The 27,599-nt window shown below is 39.5% G+C and overlaps 1 protein-coding gene across 1 annotated transcript in view; it reads right to left on the reverse strand.

Annotated features, from left to right (window-relative positions):
- Positions 1–13,733: 13,733 nt before the first annotated feature.
- ddc (dopa decarboxylase) overlaps positions 13,734–27,599 on the reverse strand; it is a 36,328-nt gene continuing 22,462 nt past the window's right edge. Inside the window, exons 9-14 of the mRNA XM_012864624.3 lie at positions 26,039–26,106; positions 25,157–25,233; positions 23,474–23,493; positions 23,286–23,384; positions 18,579–18,680; positions 13,734–16,298 (exon numbers count right to left, since the gene is read on the reverse strand). Coding sequence (XP_012720078.1) covers positions 16,098–16,298; positions 18,579–18,680; positions 23,286–23,384; positions 23,474–23,493; positions 25,157–25,233; positions 26,039–26,106 — 567 coding nt within the window. The 3' untranslated portion in view covers positions 13,734–16,097. The remainder of the gene's footprint in view (positions 16,299–18,578; positions 18,681–23,285; positions 23,385–23,473; positions 23,494–25,156; positions 25,234–26,038; positions 26,107–27,599) is intronic.

Below are 27,599 nucleotides of genomic sequence, written 5' to 3' on the forward strand. Positions count from 1 at the left end.
TTAAGTACTTTGAAACCGTGTTTAGATTGACTTTGTACAAGCTAAAAGCTTGTGTTTGGGAAACGTGGTGTTCCATTTGCGTGTGTGTGTTTCTTTTCTCTTTTGGGTTGGTTTCAGTTACTTTAAACTGACCTGTTTGAACACTTGCTAATTTAATTTACTCGTAGCATTCTTAAGATTGTCAAACCTCTCTTTTGTTTTAATTTGGGTTATATTGTTTTGTGTTTGTAAAACCATCTTTTTTGTAATAAATCACCTTTTCATTCCACTCTTTTGTCTGGATGCAGTTTTATGTTACCGCCCCTGAACCCCTAGACCTTGGGGATGTAACAACTTGTTATAGAGTAATTTACTCAGTGTTATTGGGTTAAATTTCTACATACTACCTTTATAGTAATGTTGCACACAACCACCTGTTAGAATACAGAATCTAGCATCTCCGCCTGCTGAGAGTACCTCAGCCTTCTGGACAGCACCATCTCTCGTATCTTTCAAATTTGATGGATATATTTTGATATTTTCAACCCTTGGAATTCTGAAACAAAACCACCAAATTACCTCGGCACTGTGTAAGTTGCTTACAAAAAAGTTTTTAATTTTCCCACAGGTTACAGTTTAGACACCACTATGGAAATGTGTTACCCTTCACTTTACATTTTATTGTTCAAGTGTTATCTATTAATCCAAAATGTTTCTAAATCTGAAAGTTTGATCAAAGAAATGTGATATTCTCTAGGTCTACAGCTCAAACATTGTTGAATAAAAAAATAATTACAGTTTTCAGAGTTCATATTCACCACACCATCACCTGGAAAACTCACTTGCGGCTCATGAAAACAACCAGTAACAGTTTCTTAACCCACACTTTAATGAGGCCCTATTAAAATTGCCTTGTGTTTATCAGAAATCTGCCCACTTCGAGTCAAACTCACCACATCATATCCTAATAGAAACTGACAATGATTCTATCTACAAAGGTGTCTCTCTCTAAATGTGACATAGTGGTTTCTGATTAATTTAGTTTCCTTTCGTGGCTCACTTCTCTCACGTACCACCAATTTGCAGCACTGAAAGGTGGAAGATCACTGGTTTCTGGAAGCTACAAAGAGGATTTTACATTTTTTTAAAAAAAAACAATATGAATATTTTATTTCCTTTGTAACTTTTCAAAACTTCTTGACTGCCTAAGTGTCCAACAATCACATCTCAGCCGGTTCACCTTAATAAATCTAAATCCAGGTTACTGTTTTTTTTTTTTTTGTTGTAGTAAATTTTGAAAACATTAGAACTTTGTAACTTCAGTCTTTCTTTTTAGGCTTGCATTGAGCTTTTTAAGCTACAAAAGAACACAAACCAAATAAACATAAAGGTCCAATCAAAATTATGCGGGATAAAAACGTTTGAACCTGCGATGGTGCAAAGAACTAATGATTAGGCCAAAATACTTTGAGCTTAAAATTGTAGATTTATCCTTCTGCACAATTACATTTGGCCTATGTTTAAAAAGAAATTAACAGAGGTTCTTGCTCACACCCCTTCTCCACCACCCTGCCCACATTTCATAATACATAAACACAATACTCATAGCACGGCAGAGTTCAAATGTATACTCACCATCTCAAGGAAAAAAATCTGCTGAGTGGTTAAATAAACCTACAATGTTATTATAAATCCATCTCCCAGGAGATACAACATTTTACAATATTGTATCTCCTGGGATTCTAAGAGTTGCTTTTTGTCAGGCTGAATGGTTGAAGTTAATAGACACATATGCAGTACAGTGCAGCAGATCAGACTGATCAAACAACATCATCAAATAAATACTTTTTTTATAAGCTCAGTTTAGCATCCAAATACATATTTTGATTTTAAAAACACCATGCACGATAAATGGTTAATGATTGCATGCAACAAAGTAGGTTTTATTTATCTTACCGTGCAGAGTTGGTTTGCAGATGATGGTTGTGAGTGTTTGGAGAGGGAGGGAGACTCTTAGGAAGAGCTTTCCGAACGCAGCAGGAAATGAGAGCAAGCCAAGGAGCAAGAGTGTGTGGAGGAGAAATTGCGAGTGCGACTGCCCCACGAGAATACGGGTGGTGCAGCGTAACACAACTGGAAGTGAGGGTGAATAGAAAAATGGGAGGAGCAGTGTATTCAACGCACGCCCCACATTCCCCAAAAACCGGTACAGCAAACTAACAGGAGTGAGCCATGTAGGGGCGCAGAGCTGCTCCTACTTAACTGCCTATCGCTGGTGATTAGATACAAAAGCAAAGTTTTTGTGAGAATGAATGAAACTGTGAGGGGAGAAGACAGTGGGAGTCAACTGATTCAATCAATAGGAGAAAGTGCAGAGTGGCTAAACATCTGTGGTGAGTGTTATCATGAAGTCAGCTCTTACTTAAAAGCCCTGATCTGAAGGACAAATGGTGCGGCAAATGCTTAAAGACGATAAAAGATGTGTTGATACCTGCAAGCTCCTCCTCGAATGGTACATTGAATTTCTCACACTGGATCCTATGAGTCATATACCGGCAAACCATGTGACACGTGTTAAATGGGTGTTTGTTGTGTGAATAAAACATCTTGTTCGTCACTCCACACTGAGTTTCTTAAGTGTTCTGATTAGACATATCAGTGCTGAAAGATTTTTGTCAACTGGGTTCATTGTTTCTTTAGATACATGCAGAGACATGCAGTAATTTTGCAATGAATTATATGGAGACAAATACAGATAGAATTATTTCGGGCATGTCTACATATGCGGTGCCTGTTTCTAAAAAACATTGTCAGCCTTTAGAGCAAATATTAACATCAGAATAATAACATCTACTGAAAAAGAATAGCAGTCCTTCAATGCACTTCTTGAGAATTAAGAGTAGAATAAAGTTGGGTTGGTTGCCACACTTTTTACTTTTGCATCAACAATTTGATATTAAAATGTCCCACAATTTATAAAATATTGAAGGGGATATGTCATGGAAGATCCACTTTTTCAGCCCTGAAATAGGTTTTGTTGTTTACTTGGAGTCTCCAGGAGTGCAGCCATGTTGGATTTGAGATTGAGGTTTGTGAGAAAATTCCAGCTCCTGTTGTGCTGTTGTTTTAAAATCTCTGCCAGTGAGGTGGTACTTGGAAACATTTGGGCTTACTGAGGTGGTACTTGTTTTTAAGAAGTCTAGGAGCCACTAGTGTAGATTGCACGCTGTGAGGAGTCTTTCTTTATTTTAGGTATAAAACAATTGCTTAAATCAATAAAACTGAAATGTGTAGTAGAGTCATCTTTAATAAAGAAATCTTTTTTATAGTCCAGGTGCAGTTGTGTGTCAATACGATAAAATGTAGGTCTTCAATAGTCGAGTACTCCTATTCAGTGGTGTCTCTGGCACAAAGTGTCGCACAAAAACTCAACACCCATATCAGCAACTTTTTTTTATGCATACAACCTGACTTTGATCAATTTCAAATCAAACAGATAAAATAGCATAAACCAACATACTAGAAAATCCATTTTATACAAGCTAAATGTAATTTAATTTGTATACATAATATTACAAATAAAGGCTTGCATTTATTGAACAGGAAAGATTCACATTGATATTTCAATGAGCCAGCATGGATAACCAACACTACATAAACACACTATCCGGCAGAACATAAACATAATGTGTGCATTGCCAGTATCTTTGACTGGACCATCCAAGCTTGGGCCCGTAGTATTTATGCCCCACAGAGGTCTACTGAGAGTGTGTTGAGCATGCACACTGCGATTTCAGATGTTCATTATTTGAACAAATGTTGGTGGGCCTGCCCCAATATCAAGGTATGGGGTTCCATTTGTGCCAAAAATACATTCACCGTGTCTTGTGACGCGCTCATGTGTCTATGTAACGTGTGTATATGTGGTGGGTTTATGTGTATATGTGAGTTGCATATGTTGTGTCCATATGCTGTGAGTATATGTAGTGCGTCTGTGAGGCATCACGTGCATATCATGAGTTGCTTAAGTGACCTTGTTTTGCTGTCGTTCTCCCCTGTCATCTCCCTCTGCTGTTACAACCTGTCGCTCTCCCCATTAGGACAGGCCCCACTGGCCCCAGATGTTGAGATGCCACAGCTCTTATTGATTAATTGTCACTGCCCTGGCTGAACATTTGTCAGTGTAGCCTCCTTGTTGATTCGGACAAGTCACATTTGCCTGATCAACCTTTGGTGAATCCATAGCACAACATAATAGACATATTCCAAAGTGTTTTTGTTTTGTTTTTTATGTTTTGATGCACGGTGGCAGCCCACTGCTCCCCAAGGGTATGTGTTAAATGCAGAGAACAAATTTCATTGGAATACATGTTGCAATGACAATAAAGATTATTATTATTATTACTATTATTATTATTATTCCATCCGTCCATCCATCCATCCATTTTCTGACACATCTATCCCTTGTGGGGTCACGAGGGGTGCTGGTGCCTATCTCCAGCTGTCAATGGGCGAGATGCAGGGTACACCCTGGACGGGTCGCCAGTCTATCGCAAGGCAACACAGAGATAAACAAACATTCTCTCACACACCCACACCTAAGGAGAATTTGGAGGCCAATTAACCTAACAGTCATGTTTTAGGACTGAGGGAGGAAGCCAGAGTACCCGGAGAGAACCCACGCATGAACAGGGAGAACATGCAAACTCCATGCAGAAAGGGTTATTATTATTATTATTATTTTATCATTATTATTAAAGATTCACAAAGGTCAATAGCCATTTTCAAACTAAACCATACCACTGGCTTTTGTTTTTATATCCTCCTCTTGAGGTTAAGTTGTGATCAGGTTTTGTGTCTCTTGCAGACAGAGTTCCTGCGGGTTTTTTCTTTCCTGGATCTGTTGCTTAGTTCGTTTGTGTTTGTACACTATGTTCCAACTCTGAAGTCATCTCATTTTAATTGTGCCAGCTATTTCCGTGTGCTTGTGATCTTAGTCAGTGACAAAACCTCCTCCAGAGAGTGCTCTTGTCATGTCATGTTTTGTCTTCCTCTTTTCAACTTGGTTTTCCTGTCTGTGCACCAGTTCCTGCAAAGGAAAGCCCCTTTACTTATTGACCCATGATCGTGCAATTTTGAAAAAGCAGGTTCAGTCATGGAGTGAAGGAAATTAATTACTGTCATAAATGTCAAGTAATGTTTGTACAACATACCCCCAAGCCAGCACTTGGAATAGGATGGAAGTGAATAAATTAATATTGTTACAATTTCAAAAAGAGGAGATATAAGCTTTAAATTATATATGCTTAAAGGAAGTCTAGTGATTTGCCGGCGAAAACACCCCTGTTAATGAGCTGCCACGTTGGCTTTTATGTTCACTTTTCCAAGAGCCTCAAAGTCAGTGTTGTGTTGTCACGGTAGCCTTGGTATGACCTTATGTAACATTTAACATATGGGCATTCTTCATATCTCCAACCTGGCTAAAAAGAGACGTGTATTGGTTCAGTCAATGTGAATTACATTTCTCCATCAATAGGCGAGGCATGTCGAATATTTTTAGCAACCAAACATGAGACCTGAAACCTGCTGGTTGAAGTGAACCGGAAAGGCAGCACTTTGGAAATTTAATTTCTACAATGAGAAGAAATGGAAGAAGCACCTTGGAAGCAGATCACAGACACCTATCTAAGCTGTGATACTGTTGAGTTTTTACAAAGTGAGACTGAGGTATGTTCATTCTAGATCTTCTTTAAACAATTAAAGCAATCCTATTATAATTTATTGTACAAATCAGCTTGAGTGTGTTTGAGTATTATTATTGTTTCTTTTTGTTTTAATTTTCTTTGTTAAACTTTGTAATAACACTGATGTGTCAGGATCTGGGTTTTTGTTTTGACTGTTTGTTTATTTTGATCTATTAGTTAAACTCTCCAGCCTTTAATCAGTCACTCAGTTCACCTGCCAGCTATCTGCCAGCTCACCTCGTAGACAACACCCAGTCACTCCTCTTCTCCAGTCACCATCCAATCAGTGTCAGTTTTCTTCCAGTCACTTCCTTGTTCCTGATAAGCTCCACCCATGTCAGTAATTAGTCTTCACTCCTGTTCACCTGCTCACTCCCCTATATAGTCCTGTCACAAACCTCTGCAATCTGCCAGATCAATTTAAACCACATGGTGAGTCTTATCCAGCGTTTTATTTCTGATAGCCCTGTTGATACCCACCCGATTGCCTTTTTGACTCTGAGCCAGCCTGATCCCTAAACCTGATTTTCTTGCCCTGAATGATTGCTTACCTGTTTTTCTGACCTGGACCTGCCTTGTGATATTCTGAGTTTGCCTTATCCTTGTCTATACTTCTGCCTATTTTGGACTGCCTTAAGTGTACCGGATTTTGGACTGCCCTTTTGATCATTGAGTCTGCCTGTCCCTGTTTTATTATTAAATCCTGTTTTTTTGCTTAAAACCTTTCTTGTCTGGCTGAATACTGGGTCCTCTGTCTCTGGTTCGTGACACTGATGCCTCTTCTGGCTACAAGCAGAGATACTTTCAGTCCTTCCTTGCAAAACCCACCTGCTTACTTCAAGGTTTGTCATCTGTGTTGGTGAATATTCCCAGTCATCCAAGTCATGATCCTTCAAAAAAAAAAAAGCGTTAAAAATAAAACAACTTGACTTCTTTTCTGAAGGTCTATAAAGCTTGGAACTCCACACTACTCCAGACATTTTGAATTGAGAAAGCTTCCTGGACGGGGAGCAAAATATCTTCAGCTTCAGAACAGAAGTCAATTTTTTTTTTTTACCTTTCTCTTGAAGGTTTCTTGTCTGTTTTTTCTTCTCTTACCAGCTGTTGACCCTATCTTTATTTGTTATTTTTAACAACTGTATTGCTGCTTCTCTTTTATGACCTGGATAATAGGAGCTGGGAATAGCCTCCTATTCCCAGCTTGCATTAATGTTCTTTTTGCCACAACAGAATAAGACCAGGATAGACTGCACTACGGATGTGGCGAGCTGCAAGTCAATTATTCTGCTGCCAGTTTTATTCTGTGAGCCAGCAAGGGTTGAGGGAGGGGGGGAGACATAGGCGTTACCACCGTCATTCAGACATATTCTGCCTGTTCAACCCTGGTTACACAGCTACATCTTCAGGTCTCACCACTGCAGCTCAAGCTTGGTTCCCCAGTTTCCTCCATCATTCCGCACTTTAGAAGACCCATCTGCCAACACCCTCTATTTCAGGTGGTTCGAGCAACATTAGTTTTTAGTATTTAGGCAACAAAACCACTTCAAGGGTTCCACTCTACTTCTGCCTCCAAAGTAGAGGTAGAAGAAGCAACATGTACCAGGTCGGCACTGTTCCAGAGGCTCCCCTTTATCCCTCGCCATAGCAGTTCAACTCCCCCAGCCGCAGCTTAAGGGTATATAGCTACGTTATATGCTTAAAAAAAGACCAAAAAACGTTTGATCATGATAAAATAAGGTTATATACACCAATCGTCCATCCTGATAGTATTTTGATGGTCCTTTTTTGAGGCTGAACGTCAGACTGAGCCTGACCCTCTGCAAAGTCTCGCAGTGAAGTGGCAGCTCGGCGTGATCGAAGACCAACCGTTATTAATTAAATACTCCGATCTACAGCAAGTGTAAGAGCCTCATGTCAGAACATTTACTCACATCAATCAACTCTGCAGTCACATCTGAGCAATCGGCAGGTTTAGCGTCCGCTTCAGTGAACACCAACATTCATACAGTGTTCCCGGCACGTTGGTGTTCACTGAAGCGGACGTTCCTGTCTTTTCCCTCTTGGAATCCTGTTTTTTTGTGTGTGTTCTGCTGCGCACATGAGGTGTTATACTTATTAAAAATAAGCACAAAATGCTTTGTTTAACAAATTGGGCAAAAACAAAGCATAAAACAGCTAACTAATACGCCAACAGGGTGACTTTGTATGCAACCAGAGTGAGCTACTGACATATAAATAAACAAAAAATAAAACAGTAAAATAACGTGACTATGCACCTCAGCTCAAACCATTATGACTTTAACTATGTCTCACATCTGGTTTTTAAAAGTTTCAGTTTGGGCTGGTGAGTCAACCCATGAAGGCTAGCATTAACCATGTTCTGGTCCCCCTCGTGCTCCTGTCACAGCATCTAGGTTGTCAAGAGCGACCTTCCTCTGTCTTTTCCTCTACTCTCTGAGGTCAATGAGGATTGCCGCTTTTGCAAGGCTGTGTGCTCTCCAAGGGCATCAAGGACAACCAAAGTTTTGGAGTCTTAAAAGGAGTCAAGGAGGACCAGCTTTAGGAGCATATACACCAAAGGGGGTCAAACTGGCAACTACACAAGTCATTGTGAAAGTTTTTTTTTTTTAGCAGTCTTCTGGACACTCTCTTAAAACATCTTGCCTTCTATAAACCTTCCAGCATTTAGTTTCAGTCAATCCCTACCAAATCCTCTTGATTTACATAAGAAGAGTCCTGTACCACAGCAGAGCGTTTTTCAGAACAGTTCCAAGGAGAGTGGACATCTACTGTGTATGCCAGCCTCAGTACTAATTTATTGCAGTGCCATCAATGCAAAGTTTTTCATCTGCAACAGCAGCAGTTATGACATTTTGTATGCCAGTAGGAGGTTCAGATGGCTCATGCCAATAACTATTCAAAAATATGCATTGAGAGACTTTTTGTGATTGATTTCAATATGAGGTTGGGGCTCTGCCACGAACTCAGCTTAGAATATGATTATTCATTTATGACATGCTTATCTGGGCCCTCTTCCTATCGCGATGCATTTTCTGTAGAGAGCAAACTGTTTGGTCAGTTGTCTTTTTGTAGTTCTTTTTTTTTTTGATAGTATAATGGATTTTTTTTTTTTTTGTACAGAAAATAATTTTGTACAAGAATAATCCAAGGTTTATAGCAAAGATGTATTCAAACAGACGTGAGTCATTAGGCAGCAATTTGCTCAACCCTGCTTGTCAAATATATAACTCTCTGCAGTACAACAAATTAGTTACTGTGTTTTTTTTCCACCCTGTAGTGGACAGACATGCTTTCAAAGTGAAGAGTAGGTGCAGATGCTTGCAGAATCATGAAGCACTAAAATACTGAAGACGCAATCAGAGACGTCTAAAAAAAAAAAAAACGGTAGTACAAAAACTGAGACATTTGTAGGTCTGCTTAGAAAATGTACTGAGGGTGCGTGCTCCGATGGCACAAGGGTAGTGAGCACCACCCATGTATGGAGGCCTTAGTCCTCAACACGGTTGACCCAGGTTCGATCCTGGCCTGTGGTTCTTTCCTGCATGTCTACCCCCTCTCTCAAACCCCCTTTCCACAAAAAAAAAATATATATATATATATATATAAAAAATGTACTGAGCATTCTCGCATGCCTTGGAGGATTTGATACAGACGTAATACTGGCCAGACAAACACACTGGAAACATACATGCAGGAAGCATAATGGGTTCATTCAGTTGTCAAGCTGGCGGAAAATGATCTCTGGTGTCTAATGTGTTGATTGCTGTGTGGTCTGGTGAACTTTAAACCATCTTTTATCACTGCGTCCCCCCCTCGCTCCCTCAACCTCATCCCCACCGACCCGACCGTCTTTTGTCTGCCTTTGTGGGTCTTCTGACTTTTTGTACCCTTCAAAAGACCAACTTCCTCTCAAGGAGTGAAATTACAGAAGAATCTGCCCAGGCAAGATGTAATAAAATCCTATTCATCTTGCAACCTAAAACTGTCAAACACTTACCAGGAAACTCTCATGCTAACAGAATTATGTGTTAAGTATTAGAGTGAACTGCAGCCAGTGTACGGTTCAACGTGAACCATCAAATGCTGGCCATGTAATGCGATCTCTGAGGTTTCAAGTAGAGTTGTGACCTAAGATTCAGTTATGTGCTGATGGCTGCCAGATTGCAATATTTTCCCCATCTGATGCCTCCCAAGTGAAAAACGTGTCTTGGACAAGCTTTCAGCAAATAAGCTCCAACAACAAATGACTGAAACTTGCTCTGAGAGAGGTAAAGTATTCAGGCTGACATGCACTGGGTTAGACCCCATTACAGGAGGAAGAAATGCGACCATCTTTTTAACAGATCCCGATTTTACTATGTATTAATCAGAAATGGCGACACTGGAGGGTTTTTTGTTGTTGTTGTTTTGTCACTTCTTGTGAATGTATAAGCTATATTGTGAAAAACCGTCATTTATTTTCAACACCAGAGGGCTGTTTTGCAGGCTGTAAAGTCAACGTGAGTTACATCTCTGTGCAGGTTCAATGTTTATTAGAAACTTATTGAAATGACCCAATTACACATTCTAGAACCAGAACTTAGAAAGCCTGTGTTATTGCAACAACAAACACCATAAATCTATATAAATCAAATTATAAATACATCAAATCTGTTGCATGTATATCCCATAAGCGATATCTGGAATTTTTCCAGACAAATATTAAGGGAAAAAAGTTTTTACAGGCAGCAAACATAAAAAAAAAGTTTCAAAAAAGCATTTAAAACAAATTAAAAAAAATAATCTAGTATACTGTATGAGAAAGGAACGCAAAATCAAAACTGCACCACAGCTTAGTCTGCAGCTCTGTGATACTCAGGGTGATAATCCAATAAAAGACTCAAAAGCCTGGAGTATTATTTCACAACCTGTTGAGTCTAAAGTATGTGGGTGACGTCTGACAGATCCTCATCAATCAATGCTTTCAAATGATAGCAAATCAAAAACAATAAAAACAACAACAGACAGTTGCATTGTTCAGGGCTCTACTATGGCAACAAACTAAAAGGCCAAACTTTGACTAGGCTGCTGCAAGACCATCATTTCATGCTTTGAGCCACTCAGAGTGGTTCCATCATTTACAGCAAGTCATCCAGGTCCTGCAGAAAGAAAGCAGCCCAGAACCATCACCCCACCACCCGTATGCTTGACTCTTTTTCTGGAAAGTTATGCTAGTTTTACAACAGATGTAATGAGACAGACCCTCCTTCAGATTGCTCCACTCTTACATATCATATTGAACTGTCCTAAAATACTTAAATTTGGAAAACTGTGCACAAAACTGTGAAGAAAATACTGGAATATGATATTCCTATGAGCACCATGATATTGCAATTTTAATAATATATTAAAAAAAGGTAAGAGTAAGGGTTAGGTATTTGATCAACATAATGTTAATTGCTAGTAGGAAAGCTATTACGAGGAAAGGTGGACCCCCTGCCATAACCAATGGATTGAGATAATATAAGAAATCTATATGAGATATATGACACTACAGGAATCACACATGGAAGGAAAGTGGACAAAATTAAAATCAAAGACAGTGACGAAAAATAAAGAAGGACTCAGCAAACTTGACAAGACAAAAGAAATGTTAGAAGAATGGCTCCCAAGAAAAGGTTTTCCTGTTTTATTTTATTTTATATAATGTTAAATGTGAATTGTTTATGTACTGTCTATTTGTAAGTAAATGAAGAAAATGACCATAAAAAGTAAAATGGGGGAAAAAAGATGGCTCCTCTCTTGTTTCATCTGCAAACAGAATATTTTCCTCCTGTCTTCCAATTCGGCTAGATGTTTTCTGACAAATGAAAGGCAGGACTATGTGTTCTTTTTCGTAAGCAATGATTTTACCTTGGAACTTGAAAGCCATTTTTGCAACGTCTGCTTCTTATTGCTGAATCATGAACTCTGGGAAGTGAGGCCTACAGTGCATTACATGTACTGGTTTCGTCTGAGATCTCCTCAGCAGTCATAGATGTGCCTGTATGGTAGGCCGTTCTTCACAAGGTTCACCACTGCTGCATGTTTGTTCCATTTACGTATAATGGCTCTCACTGTGGTTTACCACTAAAGCATAAGACATGGCTTTGCAGCCTTTTAGAAACTAATAGATGACAAATTCTGCTTATCATCAGTTCTTGATTTATGATTTGTTACTTTTTTAGATGTATTAGACCACCTTTTGCTTTCAGGCAGGTTCTGTTTAAGAGATTTCTTGATTCTACTAGCAAGCCAATTAGCAGGCCTGGGTGAATCAAATGTTTGCCAACACACAAATGAATGTTTGTTTCAGCATAATATAAGTTTTGCATAACAAGAAAAACCTCACTGGCCAAAGAAAATTAAACGTTTAGTGACATATTTCATTTTGAGCCTGTTTTGAAAGCTTGCAACTAAAGTACTGTTTTTAAAATCCACACATTGTGTGCGTTTATTGGCGCCCCCTTGTGGTCAAGCTGCAAAGTGCAACTCTTAACGTTTATTCATTTGTTGAGGTGCGCAGGTGTGATTCTTACTGATCGCGTGCACACACAGACACATAAACATAATAGATTAATTTATGTGAAATATTCCTAATACAGACTACAGTTTACCATGTTTTGTCTACTATTTTAACTCCACAAATACCAGGGAGATTGAAAAAAACAACAACATTTTCCCACATTTTACATAAACTTTTGTAGAACCAAGAGCTATAGAATATATTTTGTCTTCTGCTGGAAAATTCGAAAGCATTTTTCTTGTTTTAGGAAACAACTGTGCCTGTTAAACAGTAGTTTCTATCTGATCTACTATCACAGTTTAATCTCCTTCATTTAAAGCGCTTCTTCTGCTGGTAAATATTACAACTAAAATCTTTTGGAAATACATTCTTGTTGGAGCAAATTGCCTAGTCGTTCTGCTCTGTGCAGCACACAGGCCAACAGAGCGACAATCTAAACAATAAAACATAGGTCAGAAAGATTCATAAAGGGTAAATATGGTGTAATCTTAGTTAAAGCGTATCAACTCAAACCAACATCTTTCTCATGTGACTCCGATATAGGGCCTTCAGTGCATTGCCTTCGTGTGCGTTTTGTCCAGCTCAGCAAATTGTTAAGTAAAAGACATATTTTATTCATGCTGGCCAGGTTAAGTACACAGCTGTAAGTGCTTGACCTAAGATCGTCGTAATAGTGCTGTTATGTCCCTATAGTCTCTTTGTAATACCAACCATTTAGCCTGAACGGGCAACAAAGAGAGCCGCTCTCTTTTGTACTTTTATAATCTCTGAAGGAGACGTTTCCCACATTCGTTTAAACTGTTACAGGCACGTCCCTGTCTGGCTAGGACTGCTTACTGTCATGTATCTTTGTATGTAAGAAACTATGAAATGGTTTGTTGACAGCAGGGATATATTGAATCTTTCTCCCAGTTTCAGGGTAGGAGTCCAGGTCGGCACTGAGGAGGAGAGGTAAATATTTCGCTCCTCCTTAAGCTCCTCCTGATTGGACCATGATGAGCTCCAGCTGGTCACACCCTGCAATCAGAGAAGTAAAAGCAGCCCCCCCTCATCCCCCATCCCCCCGCCCCTTGGACAAGACACTTACATATACTATGAGATAAATAAATAAGCAGGGCAGTAATGTGGAGCAGTAATTTAGAAACTAAGCACAACGGTCAAACAGGGGATCCTCCTTTTTATTTATAAAAGGGCAGCTTCCGTCTGCAGGGACTAGGATCCTCAGAGGAGGCTGACTGTTGCAGCGTGTTAGCTGGAGAGAAGTCGTGACTCTGCCTGTCATCTTTCACCAAGCAGGCTTCGACTGAAGAACAGAAGGATTTCATGAGGTTATGTTTGTTAGGAATTAGAGCAACATTAGCCGCTGCTGTGGCTCTATTGCAAGAGACTATTACATTTCTGTCTACGGGAGCCTAACAGGCCTGGAGGAAATAAATCACAGCCAACAGACTACGGCAGACTTTATTCAGATAAATGTAGAACAATTATGCAACCCACGGTCAAGTCGAAGAAAACACACCTGCACCAGAGACAGGCAGCTCCCATGATATGCCACATGTTTATTATTCTCCAGACAGACGCAAGACGCTAATGCTTTAATTACATTTGTTCATTGTAAGAATGCATTATATTTCTTGATCCTGCCACATGTGTGCTATAATGAGAGACTGTAGAACATCCTGTGAGCATCTGCCACTGAAGACAGCAGTAGACATGGCAGGTTGTTTAAAGGGATGGCACGGATTTTATTTACTTGTGGTTAAAGATGTCATATCACAGTGAGTTTCTAGAAAAGTGAAGAACTTCTCAGAGCAGAGGCTGGCTGACGGCCTCTCCAGCGGACCGCATGCGAACTCAAGAGCAATTTTGGTTTCTTTCCAAATAGCTTTAAATCACTTTCAAAAGAATTTAATAGAAAATGGCAACGTTGCTTCTTTCCTCCGTCTCTATTATTAACATTAGAGGCTGCAAATTGTGTATTTAACTTTGTAAGTGGCACAAGTACTCAAATATTCCCCTTTTACTCAAGAAGGTTTAATGTAAAAGTTGGATGTAAACATATTTTTGATCAAACTTTACAAAATAGAAATAAAAGGACTTTTGATTATTTGATCTCACCATAAAATGAAATGTTATGTTTTAAGTATTTCTAAAACTAAAATTTTAATTTGTCGGTTTAGGCAAATTTTATATCATAGGGCCTGACATAAAATGACTTGGATTAAAAAGATTGACCCTCATTTTGTCTAATTTTGGAGAAATTTCCAATTCAAAACTTAAAATGCTTGTTGCAAATCAACAGTCAACGCTTTCACGAGACACCGCTGTTACGTTTGTGGCTGATTGGTCAGCAGAACTTCAGCGTTACTATGGTAAAGTTAAACGGGCTGGCGCTGTCGGTTCTATCAATTCACATCGTTAGCTGTGACGTGTCAGTCTGCTTTAAGTCCGCCAAACAGTTATTTGTGCATTGGCATCAAAGATGGTATGTCCAATGCCTTCATGATTGGCTAAATGGGAGGACTGAACAGCTGGGGACCTCCGCCAACATTAGTTTTCACATACTGAGGTGGAAAAGCAACAAACTTAACAATGGTCTCGTTTAGTGTAGACATTTCATATCCATTACAGTATCATTAAATCACATAAACCTTTTTATATTTGAGTTGCTTTAAGATGCTAAAATCAACTAAACATTGCTTCCATAAGTAGATGTTAGTCTTCCACCAGCCTGAGAATTTCTTTACTTTTTTACAATGTTCCCCGCAGTATGTCTTGTCTCTACAAGTAAGAGAACCGTTACTGAAAATAACTTCAAATAGACCATTTAAGGGGCCATTTAAGCACCAAAATCAGATCATAGACATGCAGTCAGGGGGGTTTTATGCACACATTTGCTTAAAATTGTGTTCTTTTAACAAAACTGACTATTATTTCTGAATGAGTGCAAACATTATTTCTAATACAGTGAACAAAAACAGTGCTTTGTTTTTAGACATTAGGGTCATTTTCTTTCTTTTCTTATTTAAAAAGGATATAATAACTATGTTGTGCTGCAGATTGCAAAGTGGCCCCTGTGTAAAAGACAACATTTTAAGAAAAATAGAAAATAATCACCTCACATGGACCACTATAATTAAACATGACTAATTGTAGAAATTTGATCTTGAATGCACTTATAAAAAGATTTATCCAAATGACCGATATTTGAATTCTTCGCTTTTTACCTCTTTATGTCACTAACATCAGTACGGTACATTGAGAAGCTTGGTTCTAGATAAGCACCTACAGAAACTGCAGGCATCAGCTGACTAAACTACTAAATATCCCAACATGCAACGTTTTCACAACAAAGTTAAGCTCCAGTTCGATCACCCTTGACTCTTCGACAACCGGAAGACACAGAACGGGCACAGAAACGCCAGCAGGCAGGCAAATGTATGATGTCGCGGACAGTCACAAAATCACCAAGCAGTGACAGATAGAAGCTTAGACAATGGCCGAAGAAACTCCAGACATAAGAGGTAATATCTAAAACTTGTTTCCCTTTTTTTTGTTTAGAACCTCTAGCACAACATGTGGTAAGTCATGTTGACATATATGTATCTTTAGAACCATCATATACAAATAATTGCAAATACGTATTAGCTTTACCATCTAGCTGCAGACAGAAACCCTACTGACAGCAAAAAAATAAATAAAAAATCCATATATTAGTAAAAGGGCATTCTTCGCTATTCTCCTGTCTAGACTTTGGTTTTCTTGTCAGCATCAGAACGAAGCAGCACTTCCTAGACCTGGACTAGGGGTCAATGTGGCTGCTCCTGAAGAAGCTCAAAGGCTAGCTGTGTGATGTGGCGCCACGCTTGCTGGATGTGGCGCGACTCAGTGCTGCGGGCGCAGATGGCTAAGCGCAGGACGAAGCGGCCAGAGAGCTGGCACGGCACCAAGTGGATCTCTCTGCTCTTTGTGATCCTTTTGAGTAAGCTCTGGTTCATCTCGTTGGAGCCCTGAGAGGAGGAATAGCATGGCGTTTAGATTCCTGATCAACAGACCTTTTTTTTTTATTTTATACAAAGACTGAATTTGTCACCTATACAAACTGGACTAAGATTCTAGAGAAAATAATTGGGTTCAATATTTTCCAGATTGTCTCACAGATTGTCCCACAGTCGGTCACAATTGGTCGGGCTGATATGTAAAACACACACTCCTTAATGTTGGCCTGCTTTATCCACTACAAAAACAAGTTGGGATGCGACTTTGGGACCAGTGGCTGCATCTGAAATGTTCTAATTATAGCTCCTTATCCTTGACCTTACATGAGGTCAACAGCAAGAACTCTATAGCAGGGAGGAAAACGAGCTCCGGACTGCTGTGCCAATTCCAGACAGCTTTTAACTCCGACATAAAACACACATGGATGATGCGAGGTCAAATCCAGGCCTACAGCCTTCCAAACAAGAACTACAAAAATCCAAGTTAATCAAATGTACAGAGGTCTGTTTTTTATTGTGTTTTCCTGATGAAACTCATACAGACTTTATAACAGTACCAGTCCAATTGTTTGTTGTCATCTTAAACAGAGTTTACATATTGGTGATGATTTTTGTTTTATTTATTTAAATTGTTTAATTTTATGATTTTTTTTTTTTACAGAAAATGGTGTATACACATTATACAAAATAAACAATGTGTACAACATTAACAAATAATCATAGTCATTTTCAAGGTCAACATATTTTAACATACATTATATTTCATCACGTCATAGCTGGCGATTTCATTGCTTCTTTTGATTTAAAAATTTGCCTTTACATTGTTACACTATATAATATACAGGTGGATATTACTATAGAGTCTTACAGATATGTACAGATATGTATATATAGATAACTAGTATTATGAACTAAATTTACAGCTATCTACAGCACATGTGTCAAACTCAAGCACCGCGGGCCGAATCCAGCCCGTCATCAGGCAATGTATCCGGCCCTCAAGTGCCAAAAATAGGCAGATCATGTCATAAAGTAGAGGCATGTGTCCTTTTAAATTGTATAAAGTATAAAACTGTGCCTCCTGTTGATTTTTTTTTACTTTATAGTAACAGCATCCTACCACTAGATGTCAGTTCTCCCACAACACATTAAAACCACCCGGAAATGTCCAAAAAGAGAAAAAGTGATGCAGAATGATGAGAGTTTAAAGTGTAACTGACCCCAGTATCAAACTATAAGCTGTATAAACTGAGCCAAAGGGTGCTACTTTTTTGTTACTGGACATTTTTTTTTATGTATTTCTATGTGAGCTGAAATTAAATTATAAAATCAAAAGTATCATCTATACATGCACAACCGGCCCTTTTAATGACGTCATGATGCCAAAGTGGCCCAATATAGAAATGAGTTTGACATCTATAGGAGCCTATTAGCTGTAGACAGTAGGTGGCTGAAGGCCTCTTATCCACATGGATGACCAACAAGTCATGAAATAGGAGAAAGGATAAATAGTGCTACTTACAAGTACATGCTCTCTTCTCTCCGAAGATTTTCGTCAATTTGCGTGAGGTGGGCTGTGGGATTCCTTAGGGACATTGTGAGTTTCCAATGCTAAAGGAACTGTGATAGGAGGCATACAGGCTCCTTGTAAAAGATGCTCCTTCCTATTTCCTTCCTTGCTGAAGGCACTATTCAGACAGCACTTATCATGGTGAACGCTGACGCACTTTGGCTGAAGAGTCTTTACGAACTAGACCTTTTCGGATGCAGCCATTGTCCTTTTGGAAAACCCAACTGTGTCCAGATTTCAATGATCTGAATGTTGATTTGAGGCCAAGGTAGTCCTAGCTTTTCATGTATGGATTCCCAATGTGCAATCCACCAGCAACACTGGCAGCAATGCAGCCCCACAGCATGATGCAACCTCCCATGTACTTTATAGTTACTGCAGTTCCCTTAGTCTTAAAAATCATAACTCTGGCCAACCAAAATGTTTCAGTCTTTGTCTAATCAAACATTTGGTGTGACCAAAAGGGCTCAACAAAATTTAGTCGAGCCTAAAAGAGACCATTTTTGAGCATGACAGGCAGAGCCATGACAGTGTAAAACTGGCTTAACCAGTGATGGTGACACCAGTGCTCCAGCGGTTCCCAGTTTGACTGGCCAGCTGATAGCGATTTCTGGGATAGTCTTGAACTTCCTAGCCAACTACATTTTAGGATACTAAGATTTTCCATCAAAATGTGCAAGAATGACTTGATTTAAGCGATCTAAAGTGTTGTGCATTGTTACCTTGAGTCTGAAGCAGACCAGTCCCAGAACCACTTCAGCACAGATCTCAAACCTCTTGTCTGCTCTCACCAGACTCTCAAACTCTTTGGCCAGGGCCACTTGCTGTAAACAGAAGACACCCAAATGAGCTGAAGCTCATTGTAAAAATGTACTCAGAGATGTACAGCAAAAGTAAATCAATATGCAACTTAGTTTGATTATTTCCATCGAAACGTCAGATGGGTTTTAATCATGACGGTATAAAACAGCAGGTTAACGGCAGAAGATATAACTCAAACAGAGTCATAATAGACAGCAATAGTTCAGAAAACACAATTATAGATCAGATAAAACAATCTCTTCAAGTTTGTTTTATAAAGATCATTAAGATGTGAAATATTCTTTATGTAATTGAACACAGCATCCAATCTGAAAACCAGCTAATCAAACTAAAAATGCAACATTTCTGAAAGAAAAGGTGAACTTCTGGATAATTTTTATGTGTTTTTTGGTGGTGTTCCATATCTAGTTATGGATGTAAGAAAACAGCATAGTACATTAAACATTTGGAGATGAAGTTCAAACATAACATACAGCAATTAGTCTCTAATCCAGGCGTTGCCAAAGTGGGGGTCAGGACTTTGTTGCAGATGTAGTAAAAAGATTTAGCATTTCCTTATTTGTGAAACCGATATCAAAGTGTCACTTAATAAGATGCTATGCATTTCTCATTGTAATGCAGGGGGATGGCTTCACATTTTTGTAAGAGTTCTTACAAATATATTACTTTAATCTCAGAATTTTATGACTTTATTCTTATAATTATATCTGCTGTGTCTTAAATATAAGACACAGCAGAGCTTTTCTTAGATATTATGACCTTTTAACTGTTAAATATTGTTGTCTCTATAGAAAACAAATGAAAACTGAACTAAATGTTTTTCACTAGATGGCAGTGTTGCGTTAAAACAAAGAGTGATCTTGTTTAAAGCCACTCATTTGGCTGAATGCAGCCACTCAATAAAGACCAGATATAATCACCAACAGGCAGTTGCATCTGATAAAACAAGCTTGTTATGTGATGGTTTACATCTTAACAAGAGGACAGCTCTGGGAGGCAAAAATCAGCCATGAAATAGCTTTTATCAGATTCCGCTTCCACCAAACACAATTTTCAGACAGCCCTGTGTGATCAACCAAGCTGCTGCATAATTTATCCACTTAAGATCAGAGAGGCCCCTGAGACGCTGGATGAAAGTGAGCGTCGGCCTAGTCGTGACGATAAACACTGGACGCTGCTCGCACCTTTCCTGCCACTTCCTGTCACATGAAACCAGACGCTCGAGTTGAACATGAGCGACAATTTTTGTCATTATTTTCATTTCCTTATCTCCAGAACGTTTATAGGATAAATAACTGTTTAGCTGTAATGAACAGTTTTGGCCTTCGTCCTGTGACATACTTTGTATTTATTTTACAGTGTGTTACTGTATTCACAGGAGAGTAACTCGATAGTGTTTGAAGCTGGCCTGCTACACGTGTGCTTTTTACACCTTATAAGACACCCTACATGACAATAGGGACCACAGCTTCATCCACCCATCAGCCTAACATGCATCAGTAAACAGGGCTCTATTGCTCACATCCTAGAAGACGGCTACCCACCAGTTGTTCTTAGTCAATGTCGTTGCTCTTCAAGGCAATATAAGAATATAAGAACATAGAAAAATAATTTTTTTTGTCCCTCAGTGGGTAAATTTGGGCGTACCAGCAGAAAAGCAAATGGAAGCATGCATAGTCATAAAAAGATAAATAAAAATAAAAGGCCAAATTAAGACTGTACATCTATCCATCCTTACATCCATCCATTGTCTTCTGTTTATCCCAGATCGGGTCGAAGGAGAAAACATGTCCAGGAGAGAAACCCAGACATCCCTCTCCCCAGCCACATTCTCCCGCTCATTCTGGGGATCCCGGGGCGTTCCCAGGCCAGATGAGATTTGTAATCGCACCAGAACCTCCGACGGGAGGCGCCCAGAGGGCATTCTGATCAGACCCACAAACCACCTCCACTGGTTCCTTTCCATGCAAAGAAGCAGCAGCTCCCCCCCAGATAACAGAGCTCTTTACCCAAACTCTAAGTCTTAGCCCAGCTACCCTCAGGAGGAAGCTAAATGTAGACGCTTGTATCCGGGATGTCATTCTTTTGGTCATGATCCACACGTCATGACCACAGGTGAGGGTCAGAACGTAGACAGACCTTTAAATCAAGAGCTTTGCTTTTTGGCTCAGCTCTAGCTTTGCCACAGAAGACTGGAGCAGCACCCACATTACCGCAGAAGAAGCCCCTATTGTGTCTATCCGCCTCTCGTTCCATCCTACCGTCCCTCGTAAAAAAAGTCACCAAGATGCCTAAACACCTAAAGACTGTACAGTAAGGGTGACTTTAGCATAAGACAAGTAGAGCAGTACAGTTATTAAACATAGCATACTGACACTGATAGAAATGTGCAGCTGAGTAGGATGATTTAAAAAAAAAATGTGCAATAAAAGTGGTCATGAAGTAGTCACAATATTGAGCCTCGTTTAGAAGCTGATTCATTGCAGCTCTTCTCAGATGCTGCCACTTTATCTAAAATGGAGAATGAACATGAAACAGGCCCATTTGATTGACAGAGCAGACCAGAGAGAAGAGGAGGAGGAGGAAGAGGAGGAGGGACACAAGAGAGCCAGGCATTCAGCCATGAAGCATTTAAAGGAAAAGGCAAGCTGCAAAGGGGCCAGGGATGGGAGGAAATGTTGTTAGAGAAAAGCATATATCAGTCACATGTGCTCTACATGACTGGCAGGATGGATTATCTGTCGTTATGCGGATGGCAGCAGAGACAGGCAGGGGAGGAGAGGAGGAACTTGACTGGTAAAGAGGATCTGGAGGGGTTAGGTGTGCAAAGCGAGGATAGAGGTGGCATTCACCACAAAACTCCATTTGAGAGATGAGTAAAACAGAGGAGCGGCAGATAGATAAAGCAGAAAAGGAAAAGCCGGTCTGAAAAACTGGATTTTTTTACCTAAACATAATAGAAATAATTAAAACACACATATTTGCAATATGCATTCAGGATTGTTCTGTCTTGTGTTTCTACATGTGGCTCTGTGACAGACCTGTAACCTGTCCAGAAAATGTAGCTTATATCCTACCAAGTGATTGCTGGGAAATACTCCAGTCCCACTTACCCCATATCATAATTATTGAGAGGGTACAGAAAAATGAATGCCACCACCATACAAAAACTGAAATTCATTTTAAGATTATTTTTTAAATTTTCACACATGTCGGTTATAATGAATGTACCTCACTGGAGCATTCATACCAAGCAGTAGCTATGTTTACATGCACACAATTTCCCGATAGGATTAAAATGTATTCGGATTAAATAATCGGATTGTAACGTTTATATAGACACACAATTAATTCGATCATAATGTGCATGTATATGCCCCTGGCTTTATTCAGAATAAAACCACTCTGACATGCAGTTATCAAATTCCCCTAAAAAAAACAACACAGAAAAAGAAGTACTTCCGTATTTGCTAAACAACAAAAAAATAGTAAACAAAGCAGTATTATACAGGTTTGTTTGTCTTCTGAGTGTCGGACTTGCACAATGTTCTAATTATGGTTAAAACGTTACTGAGTAAGCAACAATTTTGAGCCCTGACAGTTTCGCTTCCTTATATATTTCTGCCACTCACCAACCCGGAAATACGTGAGGTTTATGTCGGGCGCACAGGTGCACCCAGGTCAGTTTGCCACATTCGGAATAACTTGAGCCTGACAAGTGTTTATATGCACACTCGTCAGGTTCAAGTTATTTTTTATTCTGACCGGCCGTTTGTTCCGATTACTTTTGTCCATGTAAACGTAGCTAATGTTATTCATTTACCAACGAAGTATCATAATAATATATAATAATTTGAAAGGGAAGAAAACTATACTACATTTTCAAAAATTATTACAAAATATTATGAATAAATGGATGAAAAAAGTGTGGCACATAGTTGTATTTAGATCCCTTTACTTTTCTACTCCTAAATAACATTGATAGCAACTAATTGCCACCTAATTCATTTATAAATTAGTGAGTAGAGACCAACTGTGTGTAATTAAATCTCAGATTGAAAACAGGTGCCACGTGGCCCCCTAGTTAATCTGAAAGAACCGCAGAGAGCCGCAGCTTTATGGAAAGGTAACACGTAGACAGAAGAAAGCCACGAGGAGCCCTGTTGGTCACTTGCTGGAAGGCAAGATGTGGGACAAAGTAAATACTTAAAAAGATGGTGTTCTGTCAGATGAGAGCAAATTGTACTGTTTGGCCTACATGCAAAAATGAACACTGCAAATCCTCCTGAACTCACCATTCCCATGGTAAAAACTGCTAGTAGCAGCATCATGCAATGGGATTGCTTTTCTTTGGGGGGGGGGGGGGGGGGGCATTGAAGCTGGTTAGAACAGATTTTTACTTTATTTCTTTGTTTATTTTATGGAAACCGTGTATAATTTTCCTTCACTTCACAACTGTACACCACTTTAGGCTGATCTGTCACATAGTATCCCACTAAAGTGCATGGTGAGACACAGTGGAGAGCCAATACTTCAGACGACTCGGCTCATATGAAGGTATAGATGGACTTGTGACATAAAGCTCAATCACTCGGTTGGTTGCCTACCTTTCGTATATGGGCTTGCATGCCTTTCAGCCCGTACATCCGAAACACAAACCACATCTTTAGAGAGCGAAACCTTCTTCCCAGTGGAATCTGCCAGTGCTGGAGGTTGGAGACGGAAAAGCGGACAAAGCTATAACACTCGTATCACTGCAGACATTCTGGACACTTATAATGATAATTTCTCTTACTCTGTAATCCGTGACCAGCCCTGTCGAAAGAAAGGAAAATAATACTGATGATCAGACAATGAAGTAGCAATATTTCTTTATTTCAACATAAGGTGGTAAAAACAGCATGCTAATCCCTTTGGGGTGATATTCCCAGTACGCCACACAATTTCTGTTTCTGTTGCATTTATTTAGTAAAACTCCCAGAGAGATTTCAACTTGAGGATGGTTTCTGTGGTAAAGTTGTGGAGATTATTATTTAACTATGTTTTATTGTCCAGGTGTTGTTCCTGGCCCATGTGCCCACCTCCTCCATGTTACTGATGACAGCGCTGTCACTCGCCACTGCCTACAGGTAGCTGATCTCTGCAAAATGGAGGCCCTGGGTTAGCTTGCGCTAATAACCACTAATTAGATTGAAGAGTCCAGCTTTTGTAAGGTGCCTCCGTGTGGTGGGTGGTAGCTGTCTCTGCCACTCAGACAAATTATAGTGCAAATCTGAGCCCATCTGCAGGCTGAGACGATGCACACCCCTTCCACACACACAGCAGATAACAGATATATTCACTAAGACACCGATATTTGTCATCAAAACTGTCTACAGTTCAAGTGATTTATTTTTATTTTTTAAAGTGCACTTAAACACAATCATTTAACAGAGATGTGCATGGTCACTTTGAAAATAAGTTGAAACAAAGGTGAAATCAGAGCATTTCAATGATATCGTGTGACTAAATTTAGTTTGAGTTTTGAAAGGGGATGTGCAAGAAAAAGTTCACCGATATCCTGAAAACAAACAGGTTTTCTCATCTACCGTGCCTTACGGAGAATTTGTACCCCCTTGAAAAATGCCAATCACTGTGACACTGAAACCACGAAAGTCGTTGTAATTCACTTCATTTCTGCGATCAAGTGAGAGGAAAACGACTCCTGGTTTTCCAGCATTTTTGCAACTTTGCCGTGCATTCATAGCTAGCCTTTTTAAACCGAGACCTCTAAATAGGCTGCAGCTCCTTCAGAGTTATTCTAGGCTTTTTGGTTTAACCAAATATAGCTCTCCCCGGTGGATGGCCATGTCTTGACAGGTTTGCATGTGGGCCATGCTCTTTTTGTTTTGAATGTTACACCGGACTGTCCTCTGTGACACATTCGGAGCTTGGGGTGTTGATTTTTATTTTCACCCTAGTTCAAACTTCCCCACAACTTCCTCCCTGACTCTGCTGGGTTCAGGATGCTGTTTGTTCACTATTGTTCTCGATTACATCAATGAGGCCTTCACAGAACAGCTGTATTAAGATTAAAGCACACAAGTCTATTTATTAATTGGATGAGTACCAGAATTTGTTCACTATCATTTATTTTGGGGTATTAGAAAAGGGGACTAAACATGTTTATGTTTTAAATACTTGAGTTCTAAAACATAATTGGAAATTATGTCATTTCCAGCTACTTCGTTCTGTTTTTCTTGCACTAAATTACCCCCAAAATACATAGAAGTTTGTGATTGTTGCATGATCAAATGTGAGATGTCTTTTCTGGGGTTGAACAGCACAGCACCACATTTCAATACAGTGTGTGGCATGATTCTTTAGCGATCTTTCAAATGCAGATGACATTGATATCATCATTAGATCCTCGAGGAACTTTGGTGAGACCTTACAAACATGTGATCATTTTAGTGGCATGAAATAAGTCTGACTCCACCTGATTCCTGGTTTTCGTGTTTCAGGTAGAGCGGTTCCATTTTAAAAGCTCCAATGATGTCTGCTCTCTTCTTCACCCTGCGGATAATCAGAGAACATCTTTACTTCAGTAAATCAAGAAAATAGATTTTTGAGCTCTTTATTGCGAAAATCATAGATTCTGGACTGTTTAGAGACCTGTTAATATGATTAATATCTGACTTGGGTTTAACGTGTGCCTCAGGTAATATAACCTCTGTGTATTAATTTTAGGATAAACCAAAGGGACACGTTATGATTTCTCTTTTCTTTTCTTTTTTAATTGGATTTGGGGGTTACGCTGGATTTTAAAACACCTTTTGGGCTAAAAGCTGAAGAAATCAGTTAAGTTCTCCCAATTATTTTTAGATTTCAGTAAACGTCCAGAAATTATTAATGTGTATAATTCCTTTCTTCTTTTTACTAATGTCCACATGTCCACTAATGTCCAAATCTTACATTTATTTGGGAGTCAGGCTGAGGGAAAATGTTCTTTAAAAAAAAACTCCTCCAAAACCATTTTTAGATTGTAGATTACAAGCGTTGTTTTGTTGATGCTGACAGAAGGGCCAGGTGGAAGGCGTAGTTTTATTTTTACAGTGCAAATAATGAAGGTGTAGATGGATATCACTTCTCATTGTTGCTTTATGGGCCCATGAGTCACAGCAAAGGTAAACTGGGAAATATTCTGACAACTAGTCTGAACAAGGACAGTCCAAAAATAGTGTGGGTAACATCCCTTTCTTTCAAAGAGCTTTCTGTCACCAACACATTAATCTATTATTACTAAATCTGTCATACTGTACAAATAAATAAGAAATATAACAGAAAAAGAAAATGAAAGAGAGTCTGTTGGACAACTTACCACATTGCAGAGCAGTCAAAGTTGACTAAAAGCCATTTATGTGGATTGAAGTTGAAAGAGTCTGCATACTGAAATAAAAATAAAATGATTGATTGAACAACGTAGATTCTTGATTCATTTTGACAGTGCCTTGCAAAAGTATTCACGTCGCTTGAACTTTGACACACAGTATTTCAATCTGAAAAACTCACACGGAAAGAAAAAGACAGTTAGAAGAATTTTATTGATACAATTATTGTAAGACTTAGGCGCTCGGCAAGAAACATTAGCGCAGAATTTTACTTTAATATGCATAAGCAGGTGTATGAGAACAGGGATGTTTTCCCCCAGGCCTGAAACTGGTGGTGGAGTGGCAATAGACGAAGTTGGTTCAGTCCATAGACTGCTGGTTGGCGAGACGATCTGCTTGAGCTGTAATGGTGAGATCCAGTAGACTACGAGAGCGGATAGATAGATGTCCAGCTTGGATAAACACAGGTTTGCATGAACCTGTCCATGATGAGCAAGCATGAAGCGACAGTGGAGAGGAAAAACTCCCCTTTGGGAAGAAACCTCTGGCAGAACCAGGCTCAACATGCCGGTCTTCTGCCAGACCGATTGAGATGTGACAGGGAATGCTGAAGAGTCCGGGAGGAATTACACTCTGATAGGAACGAGGTTGAAGGAGCACCATGGGAAAGCCAGATGGAGCTTGGCTATGATCTTGGTGAAGGGGATGGAGGTGGGTTGAATCAGGGTCATCTGAGACCAAATCAGACCACTGCTTGCTCTTTGGCTGGGTAGCAGGCTGAGACGTGGATTTGAAGACCTTTTAAGATGAACTCTGGATGCTGATTGGGCTTCGTAGGGGTGTGGTTCAAAGCTGATTGGCTTGCGTCGGAGGCGGATGAGCCTCTGATTGGCTGGATGTAAGTAATTCAGTTTCTTCAGTTGAGTTTCTGCCTAGGCTTCATGTCACATTACATTCCCAAATTTTAATGTATTTTGTGTGATAGACCAACACAAAGCAGGCCAAAACAAGGTGGACAGATAAACAACTTTCACTAATGATATTCATAAATGTGTGGAGTTCATTTGTACTCAACCTTTTTTACTCTGATAGCCCTAAATAAAAAAAAACATTGCATCAAACTGTCTTAAGAAAGCTACCAAATAAAGTCCTCCTGTGTAATTTAATTTTGGTTTAAATGCAGCTGTTCTCACACTAAACAGATCAGAGATAAAGTGGTGGAGTAGTTTTTAAAACAACAATCCCAAGTGTGAAATATGTCGGTGGGAATACCTCCTTTTCCGCAGGAACACCAAATCTGGTTAAAGCTGACAGGAAGTTGGAGGAAGCTAAATAAAGAGTCAATCCTGTAAGAGAACCTGTGGAAGGCAGGACAAGACTGGAGACTGGTGAGATGGTTCACCTTCTAGTAGAACAAGGATTCGGGCAAAGTTCAGTGCTAAATCTAATTAAAGGAGTAAAGTGCAAGTGGCAGAATTTTTGCATCAGTGGCCCCCTCTGGTGACAAGTTGAAACGACACCAGTGTTGTGCCCCGTGCATGGGAGAGGAGG

The sequence above is a fragment of the Fundulus heteroclitus genome, chromosome 3 (genome assembly GCF_011125445.2).
Source record: "Fundulus heteroclitus isolate FHET01 chromosome 3, MU-UCD_Fhet_4.1, whole genome shotgun sequence".
Lineage (NCBI taxonomy): Eukaryota > Metazoa > Chordata > Actinopteri > Cyprinodontiformes > Fundulidae > Fundulus > Fundulus heteroclitus.